We start from the raw sequence: 22939 nt of genomic DNA, 5'->3' as shown, positions 1-22939 counted from the left end.
TTGCCTTGTAATATGCATTTCATATAAATAGAATACATCTGTAGCACTTCCATCTGTACAGTCTGAAGTATGTTATGAATGAGATCAATATCAATATTTGCATTTTCAAATGGAAATCAGGGTATGAGGAAAAGAGAAGTGAACTAGCCCCAGTCAGTCACCTGAAAATGAACCAAATGCTTTCTAGACCAAAAATTTCTGAGTCCACATATCAAATTTATGAGAATGTGTTTTCTTCCTTAATACCATACTGGGGCACCAGCTGACAAAGACCTCACTATGGCTAAGAGTTGCATAATTCCATTCACACTTATGTGTGAAATGGAAGTTCATTCCACAATGGGAAAAAAATTGTGAATTTTTTGTAATGGAAACTTTGATGGGAATGGTTTTATGTTTGCTAAAATATTGAGGAAGAAATGGCTGCTCAGGTCCAGAATAAAATTTTTAGTCAAAAAGAATGAGAGCTGTCTGAAATAGTTTCATAGTTCGAATCCCCAGGTACAGTGTATTTCCCAATCAATATTTCATACTCGGCCCAAAAAACGAGACTGGTGATGTGAGGTTAATGGAAGAACTGCTTTGGCATATTTATATCTGGTGTGCCTGTGGCCCACAGTGTCAGGAGAACTGAATTTCCAAGGTGATGTTTGTCAAATATTTTTCCAAGTGTTAATTCCAGGTGATCTTATTCACTGCATGGTAATAAGAGGTGAACAAAATCCTTCCTCCAAAAAGAAAAACTCAACTAAGCAACAAAACAGACAAAAAAGCTGTAAGGCCTTACTGGGTAGGCTGCAGGACGATGCGCCCTTGGGAGGAAGCAGAGCTGCTGATCTGGGATTAGATACAGGCACTGCCCTTTGCAGAGTGTTTTGCAGGATAGTTATCTGGCTGCTGCACACACTGGTACACCCACAGCTATGGGAATAGAGCTGCTCCTACACAATACATATTTTGCTTCTCATATCTTGAACATATGGCTACAAAACCTGAGCCTTGTTAAGAGACTATCTCCATTTACCACTACAAGTAGCTGTATTGTCAACATAGTTTTTCAGACTGTGTACACTAACGTTTCTAAAATTAGAGAAAAAACACATGTGATATGGCAGCACCTACAGATTAACTATACCCTTAGGAATTTAAAATATTAGAAAAGACTGAGCAGTATTTGCCTGTGATTTCAAATAATTACTGCTCCCACCCTGAGACCCACCTTGTCAATATTATCTGCAAGATGCTCCCAACAGCCTGCACTGGGTCTCAGCTCAGACAGTGTGGTTGGGTCCTTTGTACCAGAGGCACAAAGAAAATCTGGCACTCCCCAGTGCCTGTCCTGCCCACGGTTTTGTTTTTTTCCCCAGTTCCTAATTGGGAACAGTTGATCAGTGGTGCCCTGGCCAGGCATCAGGAGTAGATATGAAGCAACGGAAGGAAACTTTGACAGAATTCCAGATTTCTGCTCTTTTGTCCTATGTCAGTTTGAGCAAGGGTTATACCACGTGCAGATCCGAATCCTAACTCGCTCATCAGGACTGACCCTTGGACGAGCCTCACACCACCATTTGCAGGATATGAGCCTATATTTAGTGCTTGGACAAGGCAATGGAAGTGTGCTAAGGCTCGAAATTAAGGTTTTGACCTTGGCTTAAGATTTGTGACAACATATGCAGATACAGCAGGCAGCTCCTTTACTTACCACCATACAAGCTGTGCAGGTATATTAACCTTAAGTTTGCTCTTTTAGTATTGACAGAAACAAATAATTTATGAATAAGTCAAATTTCCCATAAGTTTTTAACATTAAGGTCTATGGAGTGGAAATAGAGTCTCTTAAAGCCAGCAAAGAAACTACCATAAGCTTTACTGAACTGATTTTCAGGTTATAAGAACTATGAAATACTAGAAATAGTTTTTTATTTTCTTAAGGGACTTTGAAAAAATAATGAGAATACAGGTAGAATATAACTGAGGTTTTGTTGTTGAGATTTCTTCCCCCCCCCCCCTTTGTTTGCAAAAGAAAATATAGACCACTTAAAAACATCTTCCAGAGATAAAAATTCTTTTGAAAATTGGGATTAAATTGAGTGAATGAATTTGACAGGTGGAAATGAGGGGAAAAAAATCAGAAACATTGAAAACTTTGCTTTCTATATTTGCTCATCAAACCATGTAGGTTTCTGATTGTAGGATGTTTTCATCAAAATGCTGCTAAAGCTTTGTACAAGCAGCAAGAATTTTAATGGATTTTGCTTTTGAGCAATTTGAACAATTTTCTTCCATTGTGTTGTTTGATCCCTAAATATGTGATTTCCATAACTTTGATTATTTATTATGACATGACATGTATGCAGCCCTGAGTAGCTAACAAATTCATCTTTACTGTGAGCCCAATGCAGGAGCAAAATGTACAAGCTGGTTGCTCTCCCTGGCATTCACACCTCTTTCAGAGGTTCCTCACCGCTACCCAAAAGCTGTGCAAAACTCTAAAGCCATGCAGAGAAGGAGCATTCTAATGAGTCTGGGCTCTCTGCTGATGCAAATCTGGTGCAATACTTGGGCTGCTGCTCCCCAGGGCTGCTCCCAAGGCACATTTCTGTGGAAGGAGCCAGAAAAAAAGGCACAGGATCACGGCTTCTCAGAGGACAAAGCTGCTTCTTTCACCACCAACACAACAGTGCACAAGGTTTCAGGTCCCTAAAGTCCATTTACTCAAGCACATCAAACTCTTTCAGTATTACAGTTACAATGCAATTTTTGTTTGTAAATGGCTACTTTCAGCATTACCGCAGCAGGACAGACATGAACTTAGGCAAAGATATTTTGTATCAAGGAGTACAGACAGGACAGGATGTCCAGGATCCTTAGCTTCAGCCCCTTTTCCCTCACTGTCTTGCAGGAATTATTTCATACAGATTCTTTCACAAAAATTGATGGAAATCTCTATGGGTCTTTTATTTAAGAAAAATAATAAAGAGCAATATTCCTGGCAAAGAAAAATAAGGTAATTCTGAGCCACCAAAAGGCTCATACATAATGTCAATTTAAAACAAAATGCAGCTGCAAGCTTCCAAAATTAACTGCTTCCCAATCATAACAGTAAAATGCAGGAAAACCATCCTATGTTTATTGATGCAATACCTGCATGTCTGGCCACAGGGATCACTTCCATGGATCTGACTGACTCACCAAAATGCAGAGGTTATACAAGAAGTTAGGTTTAATAATGATTGACGGAGTATACAGTGAAAAACAAAAGTTCCTTGTTCATTTAGGCTTCTTGTCTGAACTTGTGTTTAAGCAAAAATAAATTAAAGATGAGTTCTGTAACTGCTTAAATAAGAAACACACCTCACAGTCAGAGAGCTGGATAACCTGTGTTCTCCCATCCCCTACAGCACACCACGCTACAACATTCTGGTCAATGTATAAAGAATGCTAGTGCTTTTCAATCACATTTATTGAGCTTTTATGCCCCTTATTTGGGGGAGTCTCACCTCCTGGAAGCTTGAGTGTAATCTGTGTTTTAATTTCTAGACACTAGTGCATTTATGAAAATAAAAGACAAGATCAATCAAACTTCTATCTTTCAATACTGTGGTCCATCCTGAAATACTGTACTTAACAGAGACAGTTCAAAGCCATGAGGAATCTGAAGCAGGTAACTTCTTTGCCACTATGAAATGGCAACTGATGATCTGCACTTCTGAGATGTATTTGGGGTTCTAATACATGTTTAAACATGCATTGAAACATCTGTTTCTTTTAGTCATTCAGTCACTTTTCTGATGTAAACTCTGGGTATGTTTTTGTTTCCCTTTTCTATTTACCTTATCCTCTACCCACTAAACTGTGAGCTCAAAATGATAACATAAGCAAAAAAGCAGGCATCAAAGAAATTAAAATATTACTTTTGAAAGGTCACAATTTCAAGAGTATAAAAAGAGCAGTAAAAACACCTTTGCCTTTCAAGATTCTTTGAGAACCTCTCCCTTTCCTCCAGGCTTCTTATACCAGTTCAGGTGAAAATACAAGGCTTCATTTTCAGTGCTTCTGTGTACTCCTTTATGTCTCCCAGAACAGAAGTTTTCTTATATTTCTTCACTTTCATAATGATAGAAGAGTTGAGTACACTCAGAAAAGTGAAGTAAGACCAAGTGTTTGAAAAGGCATTGTTTATTGGTACATACAGATTGTTTAATCATGCAAGTATTTTAAAGAATCAGAGCTTAAACCAATTTAGCGAGCCTTGAAAACAAAAGAACAGTCTCTAAAAGTGTATGTATAATTGATAGTATTGGGAGGAAGGTCCTTCCTCTCTAAGAAAAAGCTGATCCCTAAATACTCATATGAAATATTTATGAGGGGTTTTTCTTTTTTGTTGTCAGGGCAGCTGCTTGAGGCAGAGCTTGGGAAGAAAGCACAAAAAAACCTGCATACTGTTAACAAACTTCATACCCACATGTGAAGAATGACTAACTACACAGCATGGTATGCCCAGTTACTGTTCAAGGAATGCAGGAAAAATGAGAAAATGGCCAAAATATAAAAACTTAGACATTTGTAAACTCAGTCTAAGGACAAAAATAAATTATAATTTTATATGTTATTATTTTTTCTATTGTTTCAACCTCTCAGGATATTCAGGTCTCCACATTTCATACATCTTCAAATAACAAACCTACTAAATTTGTTTAACTTAGGTATGTTTTCCAGCAAGTCACATGGCCTTGATATGCAGCCATCAGGAAATGGGGGTCTTGATGCCTTTGGTAGGCTGCCCAAAGGATTAAACTCATTGTGAAAAATGCCTCTTCTACTTCCCAAAAATGCCTCGATTCAGGTAGTTCCCAGACTTTCCATTATGTCCTTTCCGTAAGGCTGTAGGATTCTTCCTCACCCAGTACTTGATGCAGGGAAGGTCCTTTCAGGTGGTTAAGTGGCTTCTCAGACCTGTCCTTTTGATATGCTAACCAGGATAGAGAGCTCTTTCAACCCCGATGTCAGCCTAGTGGCACTGCTCAGCCCGCTCCCCAGTTTCTGAAGTCCTTACACCAACATTGACAGCAACATGAGAAGCAGTTTCCCAGCATCTGTCATGTATTTCAAAGTAAAATCACACCTTTCCTTTGGCCAATTGTTACACACCCAAGGGTCTCTCACTTTCTGCCCTAACATTGTGCTGTCAGCTGCTACTCTTGCTCATCTGCCAAGCTGCAAATTTATCCCAGCCACTGCACACAGTTTCCCACTGCATAGACAGAGGACCTGTATTTCTTACTCCTGACCTTGAATAAGTTTCAGTAAGGTCAAATATAACATAAACAGACTGCTTATAAGCAATATGGACCACTCAGTATCAGCACTTTATTGCCCTTGTTTGTGTTCCTCCAAATGGTGGCACACAGGCATTTTAAGAGAAGGGATTTTATATGAACTTTCAAAACACTATTGAAAATCCTTAACAGCACTTTTACAGTGCTGGTCCCTGTAGAACCTGACTGGAAGCATTTCCATTCAGTGATGAGTCTCCATTGACAGTCTTTCTGAGAACAGGCAGTTCTGCTCCATTTATTGTGTCCTATGATACATTACACAGTTCTTAACAAAGCTATTAAGACTGGAAAAAATATCCAAACAAATGAAAACTCTGTATGTTAGAGCACCAAGGGACAAATCCTCCTTTCTCTGAAATCAAGTAGAGCCTGAGAATGTGTTTTGGTGAGAGTAAGAGCAGACACAATCTAAAAGAATTAAACCACAATGCAGTCTTATATTGCCACATTCAAAGAGGAAATTAATTTTCTGCAAATCAACATCTTTCCCTGTAATCCAAGGTAACAATAATCTGTGTAATCTATGTAAAATATTTGTAATCTGAATATTTATCAAATATATAAATATATATCAAAATATTGGCTGAACCTATCTAATCTGAACAAAAATCGACTTAATATGAATGACTAGTCAGCTAAGAAAGTTTTTAGTGGATGTAACTAAAACAATCATTAGTATTCACAGGTATAGATGAAAAGTCAAGACTAAATAGTAACTTACTTTGAAAAATCAAACTAGGCAAAAGGAAGTGAGCTGCCATTATTTATTTCTAAGCCTATTACTTTACAGGTGGCATAAATTAATTCCATGACCAGATCAACACATCATCACGCAAAACCTGTGATATTCAGCTGACAGGGGACATTTAAATATCATTGTATATAATAAAACAGAGCACAAGATAAAAACAGAGACTGCCTCCTACCTTGTAAAGGAAACACAAGTGAAAATCTAATGAGAAACAATGAAAGTTAAAGGGCTCATGTGCTCCTGTGAAGATGAGCCCCTGCCTGGCCCCTCTCACCATCACTCATCTTGGAAGCTTTAGCTGACAGGCAAACAGGAGTAGGAGGCAGCTTTATTTACAACACATTCAATGAAAGATAAGGTGGAGCTCAGTGCACCACCTAAAACAGGGAACTTGTAAGAGTTCTACGGCTCTCTGCTCCTCTATTTACCCTGGCTACTCTTCCTTGTGATGTCCAAGCATCCTCCAAGCCATGAGAAAGCCCTATTTCACATGCCAACTCAACATGAACCTCACCCTAGTTTCATGGAGAAAAAAAAAAACCACAAAAAACAAACACTTTGGAGAGTGCTAGACATCTCCTAAAGTAAGAGAAGAGGGCAGACACTGCTGTTTCTAAAATTTGTTTCATATTTCATAATGATGATCTTAGAGTTGCACTGGCTCCCTAGCCACCCGTCTGGACTTTAGAGCCCCAAAGCTTGGCAACAGCACACCCCTCTTGTGCAAATGGATGTGTGAGAAGACAAAGATAGCAATAATCTGGACCTATGAAAGGAAAATACAAAATACCCAGAATATATGCTATTCTGACTATGGTTAACTGTCAATACCTCTATCAGTGGGTTAGAAAACAAAAGGTGAACAAGTATGATCTCTAGCTATTACACAAAAGTAGTACCATCTAAGGCCCTTAAGATTCCCCAAGAAACCAGCAGTAGTACTGGGAATGGCACAATTTTTGCAAGACTGCAGAGTACTACAGGCAGCATCTATCACCCAGAGGGTTTGACTCAAGAAAACAATTGTGTTAAACTGTCAGGAGAGTCCCTTCACCAGGCACCTCCCAGGATGCAGCTAGCATACATCCCATGCACTTTGGTAGCCACTATCACACAATGCTTTTCTATTCCTCTGGGCTTGCAAAGCCACCTGATAAAAGACCCTTGTCCTACCCTGTGAATCTGCAAACTGTTTATTGCCAGCCTGCTACTCCCATCATAACCCCACACAACTGAGCTGAGGCTTCAATTTATCTGACAGGGCTACAGCTCCAACAGCCACCACCCATGAGCAGGAGCCCAGCTAAATTCCCTGTACACAACACAGGACTGCTGCCTGGCAGCTGGAATAAAAACAAGCCAGTCCAGTGAATTTTGCATGTAAAGTCAGTGTAGCTCATATAAAAAAAGCCAAAAAAACCAAACAAACACAAAAAACAACAAACCAGCCAGGAGTGTGTTTAAGTCCTACTGGAGTACTCTTTTCTCAAGGAAGCTGGACATAAAATGTCCAGTGAGCTTAACTTGATTAGTGATTAACTTTAACATCAATCCAAAGTGAATCCAATAATTTCCAGTTTAGTTTGAAACAAAACATCTGAATTCGGCCTCTTGTTTGGTAACTGACTTTTTAAAACCAAAAGCATGAGATGAGGACTAAAATAAATACTTATTTCTTCCTATTACCTGGCAAAAAGTGTGCATGCCCACAGTCACAGAGCACAGGAAGATGCCATGGGGTGAGCCAAACCCTGCAACTTCTCAGAAATAAATTTCCAGCGTTCCAACTACTCGGGAACATGTTCCCGAAATTCAGGAAACACACTGCTAATTATTTCCTCTAAGGTACTGCAGTTCCAGTGCATTTCAAAATGAACATGTGAGCAGTTAGCTACCCTTCACTTGGGGCACTAGGAGTTAGTAAAACAGGTATCTTAATCAGTATACTGCAAGTTAAGGTACATTATGTGTGGGGCCATTCAGGAGAGGGTGAGGCTCACCTAACAAGATACAGTCAGTGATATCTGAGCAAGCTCTCGCCCACTTCATGTGAAGAGAACCAGTGCTCACTCTAGAGTGCATCCCTTCTAGCCTGGGACACTGAAATCCATTTGAGGATTTTCCTGTGAAGGGTGTGTTTCTTCTCTTCATTGACCATCAGGAAGAGTCTAGGGAACAGGTCTCGGGCTCAGGCACAGAAATTACCTCAGAGAGGCAGACAACAGGACAGGGAGAGGCATTCTCAGCGGGATGCTGAGCACTAAGAGAGGTGAAAAGCCTCACTGAAATTGTTTTCTTCCCCTATGGATCACTCCCTCCAACTCCTGATAAGAACCAACCAAATTATGTCAAATCAAACGACACCTATGTCACAGGTAGCTCATAAACGGGCATTGGTTCATGGCTCAAGTATTTTGCAATGACATTTAACACGACCTACCTTTAGACTTCTATTTGATTTTCCACCCTCCAGTTTCTCTTGTTCCCTCCTCTCCCTACCATTTCTCCAAAAGGAAGAACATCAGATAAAAAAATCTATGTAGAAGAATTCTCATCACATTTCCAGGGAGAAAGGCTCTAGGGGCTTTCTTGCCCTTGGTTGTGCCCACCACTTTTCTCATAAATATTTTGCAACAATAATTCCTTAACCTTATCATAGTATTTGCAGAAACTTCTCACACATTTTATGCCATTTCAGTATCTTCTTTCATAGTAATAATTTAGGTTCTTGTATACTTGCATGGGTGTACCTCTACATACATGCAGCTTGTGACTGGACTGTTAAATATTTCAAGTAATGTGACCATTCCTGAAAACGGAAGGTGGTGTGCAGACCCACCACAGGAACAGCCACCCAACCACAATTACCTCCCTCTGAATAACTTCCACTTTAAAGGGTTCTTTCTCTAGGAATCATTAGCCAAAAAGATCTTTTTGTAGTTTATCTTATACCCCACCACCACCACCAGAATAACTGCCTTCTACATCACTGCAGCTGCCCTGGCTGCTGTCTGAATGTATCTGCAACATGGGCAGGATCCACACTGCCCACAGCTGTGTCTGAAAAGCAGCCTCCAGAGAGAACCATCACCTGAGAACCTAATTCCAGCAAATCAGCACTGCCATTTATCTGGGACTACGGTAACAGTGGAGGCAGTCAAGCACACAGCAAACTCAAGGACCACGAGGATGAAGGATAGGTTTATCCACTGAGTAGTGAATGTGCAAAGCCAGCTCCCCAAAGCAGGGCTGCTGTGCTGCCTGGTGAGCAGGTAACACGAACACTGCAGAGCAGCACCCCACGTTCCCGTAGGTGTCTTAAAAACTGCTCTACAATGCTTGTAAGGCTTCTAGCAAGCACACTTATTAGTTCAGAAACAAAATTTGCCAGGCTTATTAGCACAGGAGCCTGGGGCGATGAGAGTTAGAATAAATGGAAACTTTCAAAAGCACACAAGAAAGATGTAAGCTAAAACTGAAAGCTTGTTGGGCTTTTTTTCCCTTGTAAATTCCCTCATTTGTCCTCAAGGACAGCATATAAACGTGTACATTGCAGCCCATGTGATCAGACACTCTCTCAAGAACTATAAACAGTGTAGCTATGAATCATAATTAGGCTGGAATTGCATTCAGTTCTTTCCCACTGACTCACCATATGGATAATTTGTCTGGTCTTTCACCTTTCCCACTTCTCTCCCTCCCCCACAGATCACACATGACCCCTTCCCAAAATTCCAGCACGGGAGCGTTTGCTCAGCACAGCCAGCTCTCACAGGCAGGTGACAAGAGAGGCTCTCACGTACAGGTGCTGAGCTCATCCCGATTCCAACACCCCCAGCTGCCTGCCGGAGGCTGTCAGCTCCCCTGCACTGGGCTCCCACTGTGGCTCAGGCATTTCAGTCTGACGTGACGCAAGTCTAGCGACCCCAACAACTTCAGCTAATTTTGAGCAAGAGTCAGAAAAGCCATTTCTGCCACCCCACCTACCAGAATGGTAATTTCTCCCAAAGTGGAGGAAGAAGTGGGTTTGGATAGTTACACATCTTAACCCACTGCAGCTAGGTCAGACTGAGCAATACATCAATCAAAGCTTTCATCTTTCATTTAAAAGAGAAAGGTAAAGCCAGTTCCTAGCCTTCACGGTCATAGAAAAAAAATGTGTTGAAGTTATGACTTCCAAATCTTCAAAGGCAGATCGTAAATAAAAGTGCTGACATTTATTGCTTTTAAGCAAATCACATACTGGAGTGTGACTCATGAACATTGGAACTGGCAAGCACCGAGGCAATCATGTTGAGAATGAGATCATGATGCAGTAGGTGTGCAGCATTCTCTTTTCAGCCTATTCACTATCTCTATTCTACAGTAATAAAGAAGAAAGTTTCTTTTCAGTCAATAATAAAGACCTTAATGTGCCTTTCAGGGCCTATGGAAATAATAAAAAGTACATTTCTGCTTCACTAAGAAAGCTTTTGACACATACTTGATCTCATAAAATACTGAAGTGCATATGACATATTCACATGAATAAGTTAAAAGGCTTCATGGTACTCATACCAGTAAAATTAGGAATGTGCAGAGGCTGAGGTCTTGTATTTTAAAACATCAGAACACCAATCTTCATTTTATTGTTTGTAAAATGCTTGCAAAGGGATGTTCCTGTAGAGACGAGGGTGTAACAAAAGGGGCAAGAAAAATAAATCACATATCTGTACTGCAGAATTTACCATGGGGTTACATCAGTTTAATAATTCAGGTGACATTTTGTACACATATCAGGTTGGCTTGGAATTAACTTCAACTTCAGTAAACTCTATGAATAGTGATTTCAAATTTGAGTGACATGCACGTATTTTTCTACTGAATAATTGCAGAAACTATCATTTCAGTATTCAGAGCCAGGGTTCTGCTGTTCATGATGCAGGGCTTGTCAATTCTGTAAGCAACAAGCTTTGAAGATAGTCATAGGAACATTTGGATAAACAATCAAGCAGACATATTTGTTCAGCTGTTCCTTCTAAAAAGTACTTACATATCTGTGACATGTTTTTCCTCAATTATATTACAAAAGCCTCACCTATGTTAAATGTATGCAGACAACAAAGAAAGAATGATAAACACCATCAAAATTTAGAGTCTGGTACCTTCATCACACAGACACAGGTCCTTTACAAATATCGAACTAAATTTATCATTTTCTTTAATGTCATCTTGATTCAGGCTGATATTGCCATTTCCACTGCCTTCTTTTTTTTCCCTACAGTTTGATCCACAAACAGAATGACCTCATGCTGCCTGCAAGCGAGGGAGTTAGACAATAGGCTGCAAGCGACAAAGGAAGCGGGAAGATAGGAGTTAAAAATTAAATTATTATAACAAAGGCTACATCTAGAGGTGGAACTGCAAAGTTGGTTAACATCACTAGTATAACTTTATAGCATTAAATGTGCCACACAAGCACCTTGATTTTATTTTGTGGTGAGGCTATGGAGTTTCTGACACCTGTAAACAAATACCTAATTTACACACTATAGAAAGTGAATGTTACCATACAGAAGCAACTGTTCTGTTGCACCCATCTAGGGAAGCGTGCTAGGCTCAAACAAAAAGGACCCTTGGTTGATTGAACTGAAGCAGTTCAGCCACCTGCTTACCAGAAACCAGAGAAACCTCTCTCCTATGTTACAAACTGTTGGTGTGAATGTACAAAGTAAAAAAGTATCTTTGCTTTATTTCCTGTCAGCCTGGCATCACACTGATTAAAATGTTGCAAACATTCCTCTAGACAACTACAATTTGCTTTAGAACACAGAAAACCCAGGAAAATCTACTCAACTGAGTAGCAAATTGAGTCAAGCTTCAAATTCACATACTGAAAAATTAAAGAGAAAAATAAGAATACATGCTCCTGTTAATACCAGAGTCCTAAGGCATAAAAAGTGAATAAAGAGGATAATTGCCCCCCACCTATGCAAAATTACAATCTTCAGAATACCTGCAGTGACTTGAATTAAATCACAGCCAGCAGGGAATTCAGGATGACCCACTGAAAAATAGACTAATTATTAAATGTGTGTGTATATATATGTTATACAAGAAATCTATATTTGTACCCCATATACATACAAATAAAACTTTGTTTAAACTTCAGTGCAGAGAAGAAATACTGTCTTTCAACATTCCTTTTAACATATAAGAAACTCATTAATTTGTGCACAGCAAAACTCCAAACCCACCGATTATTACATATTCTTACGTTACAAAAAGCAATAATTGAACTTCATAGAATATAGGAAAGCAAGGGCACACTGTTGGAAACTCTTAATTGCAGCCAATGTCATCAGATGATATCATTGGTACTAGAAATCTGCCTTTAAGCTGATCTGTGAGTCAGAAGATGTACCCAAGCTCCATGTTAGAGCTCCTTAGGTAAGTGCTGCTGCCTGGAACCCAAATGTGAATGCCGGGCAGCATCCCCAGCCCTGACACTGTCGTTGGGCATTCCAGACACTGCTGCTCCTTGCATACATTCAAAGCTGCTCCAAGAAGAATGAAGTTCTCCTCCCTTGCATCCTTACCATGCTAATGTTTATCATTTTATTCAGTTACATAATCAGCACGTAAAACAATCACACTGGATTTTACAGTGCCCCAGAGAATCTGAAAGCTAGATATCTAAAAGACATGATAGATATCTATCTTTCCTGATGTCTAAAATGTAAAAGCTATGCCTCTTGAGAAAACATTAGAAGACTGTTGCAAGCCATGATGACACTGAGCAGCTGATCACAGGAATCACTTTGCTGTGCAAAAACATAATCGACATTCTCTCAGCCTGGGATTTTTCTCATCCAGTATCATCCTATTTCTCTTCATGATACGTTGTCACCAGTCACTTTCAGTAAAGAAAACATGAAACTTGAAGATGCAGCATTTTACTTGTTTTCCTTTCCTTGCGAGTCAATTCTCCTTGCCAGCTTTGCAGTCACAGAATTGCAATACTACAAGGGCAAACATCTGCTGTCAGGCATGCAGCACTACTGCTTGCGTGGATTTCTTCCCAGCAGCTGGGAGGAAATGCTCCTTCTTGTTTAGACAAAAATATCAAATGGTTAGGAAATAAGGAGTTAGGAAAAGCTGTACACAAGGTTCACGCTTGAGAAACACGAGAGCACAGCCTTAGCCACTAAGAAAATTCCACTAGACATGAAGTTAACAATAATTTAGATCTGTTCATTTATGGTAAGTCAGCCATTTTACTGTTGACCTACTTTGTATCAGCAATAATTTGTCACAGTGCATTCTCCAACTGCTACTGAAAGAAAGGTTGAAACCATACATTAAAAGCATAGTGTCAAAGCAACTGATGTTAATTATACCCCGCAATTCCTATGTTGATGAAATTGTCACTGCTAACTATTAATACAGCATTTATTGTCTAAGCCCAGCTTGCTCTACCAACCCCTGAAAGCCACTGAATTAACATCCTGCTTCTCAGTGTTCACATTGGAATGTAAATCTGAAACGTGTAAAAATAACCTCTGCTATTACACCAAGAATGTGTAAATACACATTCCCTTTTTTAGGAGAACTATTTATCTCCAGTCCATACATGTTTCATTCTTTAAAGTAAAAAACAGCTTTAATGCTCTTCAGTGAAGTGGCAGCTTTTGCCAGTATAAACTATTTTCCCTTAAAATTATGGCATCAAGTAGAGGAAACTTTGTAAAATGCAGAGTACTACTTGATTTATGGAAATTCAGAAATAAGCTTTACATAGACACACAAAGAAGAAAAGCAGCAATGTTCTTTGTCGTATTCATTGCTAGCCTGCACAATAACAAGAGATCATATTCTCCCAGCATAAACAAACAAGGTTAATTAGAAGGACACCTTATGTGTATTGAGTGTTCATGTTCCATGACATCTGCTTAATTTGGTGACAGAAATGTTTACAAGCATCAGCACAAACCACCACTCCAGGAGCACTAACTGGATTCTTTATGGTTTGCACATCAGTAAACTGTTTTGTAAGGTTCTACTGCTGTAGTACAGTTCCCCCTGGTACTAAATCATCTCTCATGCTTTTCCTTTAGCCATTTAAATTGAAGTCAGAAACATACAGGCTTAACAATATTTAGCCTTCAAAATTGTCATCTCTAAGCTATGGCATGAGACATACAACTTGATATGACCCAAGAAAACTCATTTTGTGGTAAATAAGAATGACTTTCTTATCCTATGAACTGATCCAATATGAGATACAACAAAAGTATAAGCCAGTGATGGTATTTTCACATCAGAAAAGTGCCTCATGTTATTTCCAAATTCTCATGCAAATTGATAGAACAAACCAATAATAACAAAATCTTGTGGCAGAGGCCTGTCATAGAAAGATCTACTTGAAAATCTTTGCAGTCAGCAGAAAAGAGAAAAAATCAGCATTATTAGCAAACAAATGAGAATCCTCACATCTCTATTCAAACCTAAGAATGACAGTAAGATCTACAGGAAGAAAAAAAATTATGGTCCAAATGGCTGCTTAAGCCAGATGTACATCTCCAGAACAAGCAGGAGAAAAACAACTGCCAAGAGAACAAAACAACAAATATCTTACAGGATACGTGTAATAGGAGGAGCACCAAACATAAAATACAAAAGTAGCATTGAGTGGTAGGATCTGATACCACACAGTAGCACAGTGGAGGAACATGCTGCCAGAAAAATTAAAAAAAAAAACCAAACATTTGCTCACCTGGCATAAACTAGAAAGCAACTGTACACTTTATAAAAAAGACATTCACAGAATGGTCAAGTCTGAGCAGACTGGTCCATCTCTCTGAGAAGAGCTGTAACATCAGAGCTGCGTACAGCTGAGACTGCCCTCAGAACTACAGGATCCTCAAGGAAAGTCAACTAATTTAACTAACGTGCACTGAGCAAGCAGGTCTTGAATGTGTTCTCATCTCTAACATTTGCATTAAAATAACAGCCTTGCCGGTTTCATAATGGCACCTTAAATGAAATTCAAAAGTGACAAGCATTTAGCTTAGTGTGCTGTTTGTTCTACCTGCAGCAAAACACAGGATTGGCAACAGCCTACTATTGCAGACATAGTCCACTTCTCTCAGGAGTCCTTATGCCCTGCTGCCACAGTATGCTAAGTACTTTCAAAATCAGACAAGAGCACATTGTGTGCACGTTGGGGTATATTTAAATTCCAGCTGGAATAAATCCCAGCAACTCTAAGGACATGGGTTGTACCAATTACTAGTTACAGCTGCAGTTAAAAATTGTGCCATGAATGAAAGCACCTTACCGTAAAAGGACTAAAATGTTAACCATCTAAAGGAGCAGGCTCACTCTTGGTTCAGTATCACATGCCTGTCTCACAGATGGAACACTTGCTGCCTCACAAAGCTATGCTTAATTTACCAAAAAGAAAGTACTGACAGCTGATGCTTTCATAATGTGCACAGCTCACGTCAAAGACCAACTATACAGCTACCCCTTCTGATGCTGTTCTTGCTGTGCAGCAGAAAAGACTGCAGGCAGCACCACAATATACCAAGCATAGTTCAGTCAGCAGTGAGCTTCATGAAAGTTTAATATAGCTTTAAAGCCAAGCTCAGTGTTTTCTTTCTAGTCAGATACACTTCTGTTGTCTGTGGACACATAACACAACAGAAATGTCTTTGAGTACTCCTACCACTAGAATAAATTTCTTGCTTACAGATTTAACAATTTAAAGTGTCATCTTAAGAGAATTTTTAAGATGTCAAAATATAAGCCTAAACTTTGACTGTATGTGTGAGTTACACATGTACTTTACTATAACACAGGCTCACTCTGAAGCTTTAGTAATACATCTTTTGTCAGATGCCTACAAAGCAAGGTCATTGAAGTTCACTGCTTCGGGAGCACTTATGCTTCCACCAGCCTATGCCAGAAAGCCACAGTGCCAGAGAAGCCCTAGCAATACTTAGAAGTGCTGAATATTGCCATGCATATGCAGATCATGGTAAAAATCATATTTGTAAAGGTGAACTTCCAAAAAACAGAGGGAAAGAAATTGGTAAAAAAAAAATAAAAAGCAGCTGGACAGTTCAGTCTTATGTTTTGCTTATACATAACCAGCTGTATTACAGATCAGCTATACTACACAGACAAGAACTGGAGATACAACACTTTACCGCTGACTAATTGTAAAGGCTAATTCATAGTTGAACAGGAGCTGCAACAACTCCCGGCAAGTCTGATGCTCAGTTCTCCCATAGCTTGCAAGCTTGGCTGGCAAGTAATGATGGCTTTCTTTTCATTCAGCGCACCCACAGCAGTTCTTGTGACTGAAGTGACCACGGTGGGTAGGCCTTTTATTAAACACTCACAGAACAAAGTACAGGAGATAAGGAACAGAAAAGTCTTGAGTTTTACTCCAGCACTTTAACAAGTGTAAATAGAGCAGTAAGGAATTTTTCTCAAGTGTATCTGCCAGTGCTGTACACAAACGACATTAGTGTGGTGCTTAAGTGAATCACATCTCTGCATCATTCATTAACTATGAATACACATTTAAGTATGGGCTTCTCACTTTGCCTCAGCCAACCTTTTAAGTTTGGGAAAAAAGATCAACATACCTTTTGTTGAATCCAATCTTAATGATTTCTAAAGTGAAAGTCTTGCATCTGAAGAAAGCAAAAGGCAGCAAGCTGCTCTTAAGGCTAAGGGACACTTGTCCCAACTCTTATTGTGCAGGGAATCCATCAGGTAAGAACTGTGAACCCGTGAGCAAGTAGGTCAAAATGGACATTTAGGTTTGCTATATCCTTCATCAGGAAGCCAAGTAAACTTTAATCCTCTGGATTTATTCAAGTCATCTTTGGTGGATGTTATTTCTGTACCTTTTCCTCATATCCTGGAATTATTGGCCCTGGAGTTATTTCCACATTGACTGATTTTACAAGGTCTAAAGTGACACATACATTGTGTTCCCCTAAACTTCCCAAGCATTTGTATGTGAGGTCTTCATTAATCCAGGTCTGAACCAAGTGTTCCCTAGCATCAGGGTGCCATTGATGTTATTAAGCCTTTATAGTACCTATTTTATTTCTACTGTGAGACAAAAATAATTTAACTGATCCTATGTAATCACGACAAGAGATTAATTAAAATGCCAAGATAGGAAACAATTTATTATAGAGAGAAGAAAAATTTCTCATCCAAAATATAGAAATCTGTACAACTTTGCCACAATCAATATACATGAACTGTACAAATTTACACCAGTTCATAATTTACCAAATAAAAGATGACTAACAAAGTTCACAAAATAGATGGTGGTTTGTGGAAAAGACTTTTACCCAATTAAGAACAAGGAAATTACAAACCAGACCTCCACTTTCTAAAAATAAGAAGTTTACTCAGTCTTAGAAAACTACAAGCTAGCAAATGTACAGATAGCTGGCTGGTGCTAACACCACAGTTCAGACAGTGTCTTTATATGGTCTTTTTAAAGCCTGTTGCCATGGCAGATTCTGATCACTTGCTACTTTTGAGGCCAATGTAAAGATCTGACCATTTCCCCAGGTCATTCTTACTATTTTATCTTATGTACATTTATACATATTTGTAAGTGCTAGGTAAAAGTCTGAAAATTAAAATTTCCAGTACTATGGTGTTCATAAGTCTTGTTACTGAGCTGCCAAAAATGCTAACAATTAATAAATGTAATAGTGCAAATTTACTCTGCAAGACCTACTGCAGAGAATCACTTTATAAATACAGATCGGGGTTGAAAATTGGTGTAGAAATTAAGTCAGGTGTCTTGGAGAAACTGACACTTCCTAGATCTTCTTACTCCCTAGCAAGCTGCAATCATTTTGACTCACAGGCTATTAAATCACTGAAAGGTACTGTCCAAACTATGGCACTGTCACTTTAAAATATACCACTCTAACGTGTGCCAGATCTTCACAGCTGTGACATGGTTTAAATTCCATAATCCATCCCCAGAGGTGCCCACCCAAAGTAAAAACCAAATTTATCCATCCATTTTAAGGTGATCCATCCACAGACTATATCTTAACCTGATACAGTCATCATATTGTAGCTTTTGGAAGGGCTAGTTCTGCCCAAGAGAAGTTCCTCCTTACAGCTTATTCTGCTGTCTACCATTTGCATGTTGGTGTTACTTTGGCTACCTCCTGCTGGTGCAGCTTCATACAGCACACAGATGGAGCCATCCTCTCCAATGCGATAGGACACTTCGTACGGGTCAACCCAGAGAGTGAGTTCGCTCGGAAGAAGCTGAAACAGTTCCTGACTGCTCAATCCAATCCGCTGTGCTGCCTGTCCAATGAGAGGATCCATTTTATGGTTGATCCGGATACATCGGTAACCTGATCCCTTGCATGGCTTTTCTGGGAACCAGTGGTGTTTATAATGTTCTATAAAACAAAAAACAAACATTATCCTCCTTAATTCCGTGTCGAAAGATGCACGCAGCGATTACTGGTCTCTTGCAAATTTCACACCTCAAGATCTTAAAAAGCTTGTTATTTCAGCATCAAATGACTCAAAAAATCATTATAGGTTTTATTTCTTAATGATTTACGTAAGTGCGATGTCCCTTGGGAAGCACTCGTACAAAGTTACTGTTTTGTGCTACTGTATAGAGAGCAATATCCACCACCAGAAAGGAGTAAAAAGCAACTTCCTAGCATTCAGAAAAACAAATATAAAAATACAGAAATACATAACAGAAAAACTCAAGAGCTTCAAAACATCATAAACCAGATAGGAAAAACGACCCGTTTCAGCATCCTTTTGAGATCACACCCGTGCTTAGTTTCTCACATTCTAAGAACACCCAAAAATAACTAGGGAGGAAACCGAGCAGCATTTACCGACTGACTCAAGCTGTATTTCACCACTGTTCTTCCCAGCCTGTTTTCCATGGCGAGAAACCAAGGACTTACCTCAGGAGTTCCATCCCAACCAAAACCCTATCGATCTGAGGGTACTTGTAGCCACTATCGAGCCCACTGGGAGGGCTCGGGATAACAAAACCCACAGGGCAATGACAGAACCCTCGGCAATTGCTCCTAACCGGGGCTCTGGGGCGGCTAAGAGACGCTTCCAGAAGAAAGGGCAACCAAGACTTATCGTCCACCGATGAATTTTACTTGACAAAAAAACCCAACTTCGGAGCATTTATCTTTATGGAAAGCGGGCGGTTTGAGCCCTTGGCGCGGAGCTCAAGTCCGGGCTGCTCGAAAGCTTTGTCTACGGAGGCAAGGGCTGTGGGGGGTGTGTGTGTGGGGGAGCTGCCTGCGCGACGCCCGAGCCCCTTTTGTTTACAGCCCGCTCCTGCCTCCCACACCCGCCGGGCCAGCTCGGCACGGAGGATCCCCGCAGGGGCCGAGCCACGGCCGCGGAGCCGTCGCCCCCCGCGGAGGGGCTCCAGTCCCTCGGAGGGGCCGATCTTTCCCTTTCCCCCTCTCCGGGAGCCCGCGGAGCGTGGTGTCGCCCGCACCACCGCCAGCCCCGAGCGGGCAGACGGCCCGCGGCGGAGGGGGGGGAGCGGCTCCCGCCGCGCCCACGCCGCCCTCACCTGCCAGCAGCTCCTGCAGGCACTGGCTGAAGGTCTGCAGCTGCCTCTCGTTCATCAGCCCCTTGGTCCGCAGGAACTTGGAGATGAAGCCCACGGCCGCGGCGATCTCACGTATCATGCTGGCCCGGGTGTACAGGGCGGGATGCATGGAGGCGGCGGCGGGCGGCAGCCAGCTCTCCGGGGCGGCCGGCGCTGGGACGGGACGGGCCGGGGCGCGGGGCGAGCGGCGCGGTTCGGGACGGGGGCGGCGCGGCTCTAACTGGGCGCGGAGCAAGCGGCGGAGCCCAGATCACATCCCGGGGGAGGCAGCCTCCGCCTCCTCTTCCTACGGCAGGGGGGCGGCGGCAGCAGCGGCGGCCGCGGCAGCGCTCCCCGCATTTCCTGCGGCGAGGGGCGAAGGGAGCTACCCGCCCTCCGCCGCCTCTTATAGCCGCCGCCGACCGGAAGTGGCGTCATGGCGCCGGGGGCGCGCCGCCGCCAATCCGGCGATCGCACCATCGTGACGGCGGGTGGCGGGGCGGGGCCAGCCGGGGTGGGTGACGTAATCGGCTGTAAACAAATAGAGCCGGGGGCGCGCGCAGGAGTCGGCGCAGTGGGCCGCGTGCCCGCGCGAGGGCCTCCGCGTGCCGGGGCGCGCGCCCGCGCTGCGGGGAGCCGCGTGTGCGGGGGCAGGGCACGCGCCACCGCGGGGCGTTCCCGCGCAGGTTTCCGCGCGCATCTGCGCGAGCAGGGCGCGGCGCCGGCGAGTGGCGGAGCCGCACGGGAACCCGCGCGTAACGGGCGGGGCCGCGGCCGCGCGCTGTCGCCGGGGAGCGCGGAGCCACGTCAGCGGCGGGGGCGGGCGGCGCTCGGGGAAGCGGGGGCGGGAGCGGCCGCTCTGGCGCTCGGCTCGGCCCCGGCGCGCCGCGTCCTCGCGCCGGCGCCTCCCCACGCAAGGGCGGCCGCAGCAGGACAGCAGCGTGGGCGCTCCCAGACCGGTGGTTGTTTGTGCCCGCGGGAGGTGCAGGTGATGTGTCTGTGCCCCCTTGCCCTTTCTCGGAGCGCAGGGGTGCTCCGATGGCTCCGCGCAGTGCCCGGCGGTCCGGGAGCCGGAGCGTGATGCTCCCTCCCGTTTGTGAACCGCGGTGTCCGGCCGGGGAGCTCCGCGCAGAGCGAAGCCTTTCCCGGGCAGCCGGCGGCCCCGGGCCCTTGTGCCGGAGCAGGGCGAAGCCGCCTCACAGGCCGCCGGCCTGGCCTCGGCCCTCGCTCCCTGCGGACAAGGCAGACCACAGCGTCCGGCCCTGCCCTCCCGCCCTGCGCGTTCCCATCGCTCTGTGCTGTTGTCCCAGCTGGCCTGTCACAAAGCACCTGGGGGACTGATGTGTCAGCTAGTGACTGCCAAGAAGGGTGTCAGTCTCAGGCCTTCCGGTGCTCTGTCTCCCTTTCTGCTAAACAAAAGGGCAGAGGAAAGGAACGGCAGAAGGTTTCCGTTTGGTTAGTTTGTTTCGGTTTTATTAAAAAACACAAAAGCGTAGCTTCTTTGATGGAAAGCTTGTTCTTTCTCAAGGGTTTGTGCCCTGCCCCCTTGCAAAGCTTCAAGTGAAATACAGCCTGATATTTGCACGTACGGTTCTTACAGTCGACGATCAGAAATCAACCCAACAAAGGCACACGCAACACACCATTTCTTTTTCAATGAAAATAATTCACCAGTGAAATATATAAAAATCCGTGTGTGAAATATTTGAATAAAAGATGAAAGTAAGCCGATTTTTTTGCTTATCTGGTGTGAGAGATGTAACTGTACAATGGTTTTGACCTCTTCTCTGCACATGAGATCTATCTTAGGCTGCCAGCCTCAAGGGAAATTGGCAAAACACCTTCAAAAGATAATCCCAAGAGCTCAAACTCATAGCTTTACTGCATACTAAAAATGTTGGTGTGGGTTTTAGAGCACAGTCTCATCCATTTTCCCCTTCCTAACTTCTGAGTATTACATTAACAATCATGAGCTGACCCTCCATTCTGTGAGAAGGGAAGAGCTGCCAACCTGGCCTGTGCTCTTGCTGCTCCTCAGGTGCCAGCCATCCTTTCTTCTCAGTGCTTCTGTGGCATATGTGAGGTATATCCAGGGCTGCCATTTCTGCTCTGTTCATAGGTTGGAAAGTGCTGTGCTCTTTCCAACCTTGAAGCAGCAGATGCTTCTCTCCCCCTTCACAGAAATGTCCACCATCCTACTGGAAGCTGTTGCTTACCTTGTGCAAAAGCGATGTTTCAGCATTGCAATTACACTGAAATAATTACTGGAAATACCTCAAAAAACAAAAAATAATGTCATGTTTGCCACCTTTGCCTGGACCTGAGCTTTTTTATCTGGGTCACTTTCTCATCTCTTCTGCTTAATTCCATCCAGAATCAAATGCTCAGAAGGATTTTTAGGAACTCTCAAGTAGGTAAGTAGTCTTATATAGTAGCACCCCAAAACATGAGGTTTAATGTCACCAGACATAACTGCCACAGACAGCAAGGCTGTTCACATTTGAATCACCCCCTTGAGCTGTGCTTTTAAGAACATAGTGTGGCAACATGTACTTCATGTCATGCTCAGAGGGGGAAAATTTAAAAGATCCTTTTTTATTTTTTTTTTTTTCTTAGAAAAAAAAAATCTAGACCATTAAGGAGTTTCTTGCAAAGTCAATAAATTCAGGACTCTTTAGCAATCAAGTTTTCATAGTTCCCATTGATTCCAAATAACAGCATGTATAAAACAGTCTTCTCTGTGGAAAGGGAAAAATGCTGTGCGTACAGATCCAGTCCACTGGTGAGGAACGAACTACCTTGGTGTTCATTGCTTGCAGCCACCAAGCTGTTCAAGTGGAAATTCAAGGCTAAGGCTTGAGATGCCTGCCAGGAGCATCTCATCCCTATCCGTGGGTGGGAACAAGGTAACTGGAGCTGCTAATGCTGTTTTCCCAGTCCAGACAAGTGCATTTCCGTCTCAGTCCTATGGCAGGACAGCAAAGGAACAGCTGCCATTTCCAGCCTGTGAAATTCTCCCAAAGATTCTCATCTTTAAAGTCTGCAGGCTCTTAATTGATGAGGAAGACTTTGGCATGCAGCTCACAGCATCAAGCAAAGTCAACTTTTCTTGATTGGACAATAATGGAGAGCATCAAACAAACTAACCATACCATAGCCTTTTGCTGGTTTAGCTTCCTTCCAGTTGTCAGCATGTTTCACTGATCTACCATGCCACTC

General features: G+C 42.5%; 1 protein-coding gene and 1 long non-coding RNA gene across 2 annotated transcripts in view; both read right to left on the bottom strand.

The window, feature by feature from the left end:
- Positions 1-15858, bottom strand: part of LOC131573373 (uncharacterized) — a 35203-nt gene extending 19345 nt beyond the window's left edge. The window contains exon 1 of the long non-coding RNA XR_009276184.1: positions 14846-15858. This is a non-coding gene — a long non-coding RNA (uncharacterized LOC131573373). The remainder of the gene's footprint in view (positions 1-14845) is intronic.
- A 1397-nt stretch (positions 15859-17255) lies between these two features.
- On the bottom strand, positions 17256-20103 carry LOC131573166 (protein BTG1). The gene is made up of 2 exons (XM_058826862.1): positions 19703-20103; positions 17256-18536 (listed from the first exon to the last, which is right to left on the bottom strand). Exons 1-2 carry the CDS (start codon positions 19848-19850, stop codon positions 18172-18174), a joined length of 513 nt encoding a protein of 170 aa, XP_058682845.1. The 5' UTR covers positions 19851-20103; the 3' UTR covers positions 17256-18171.
- Between the last annotated feature and the right edge of the window lie 2836 nt (positions 20104-22939).

The sequence above is a fragment of the Poecile atricapillus genome, chromosome Z, assembly GCF_030490865.1.
Source record: "Poecile atricapillus isolate bPoeAtr1 chromosome Z, bPoeAtr1.hap1, whole genome shotgun sequence".
NCBI lineage: Eukaryota > Metazoa > Chordata > Aves > Passeriformes > Paridae > Poecile > Poecile atricapillus.
This window is presented reverse-complemented; position numbering and strand designations above follow the sequence as displayed.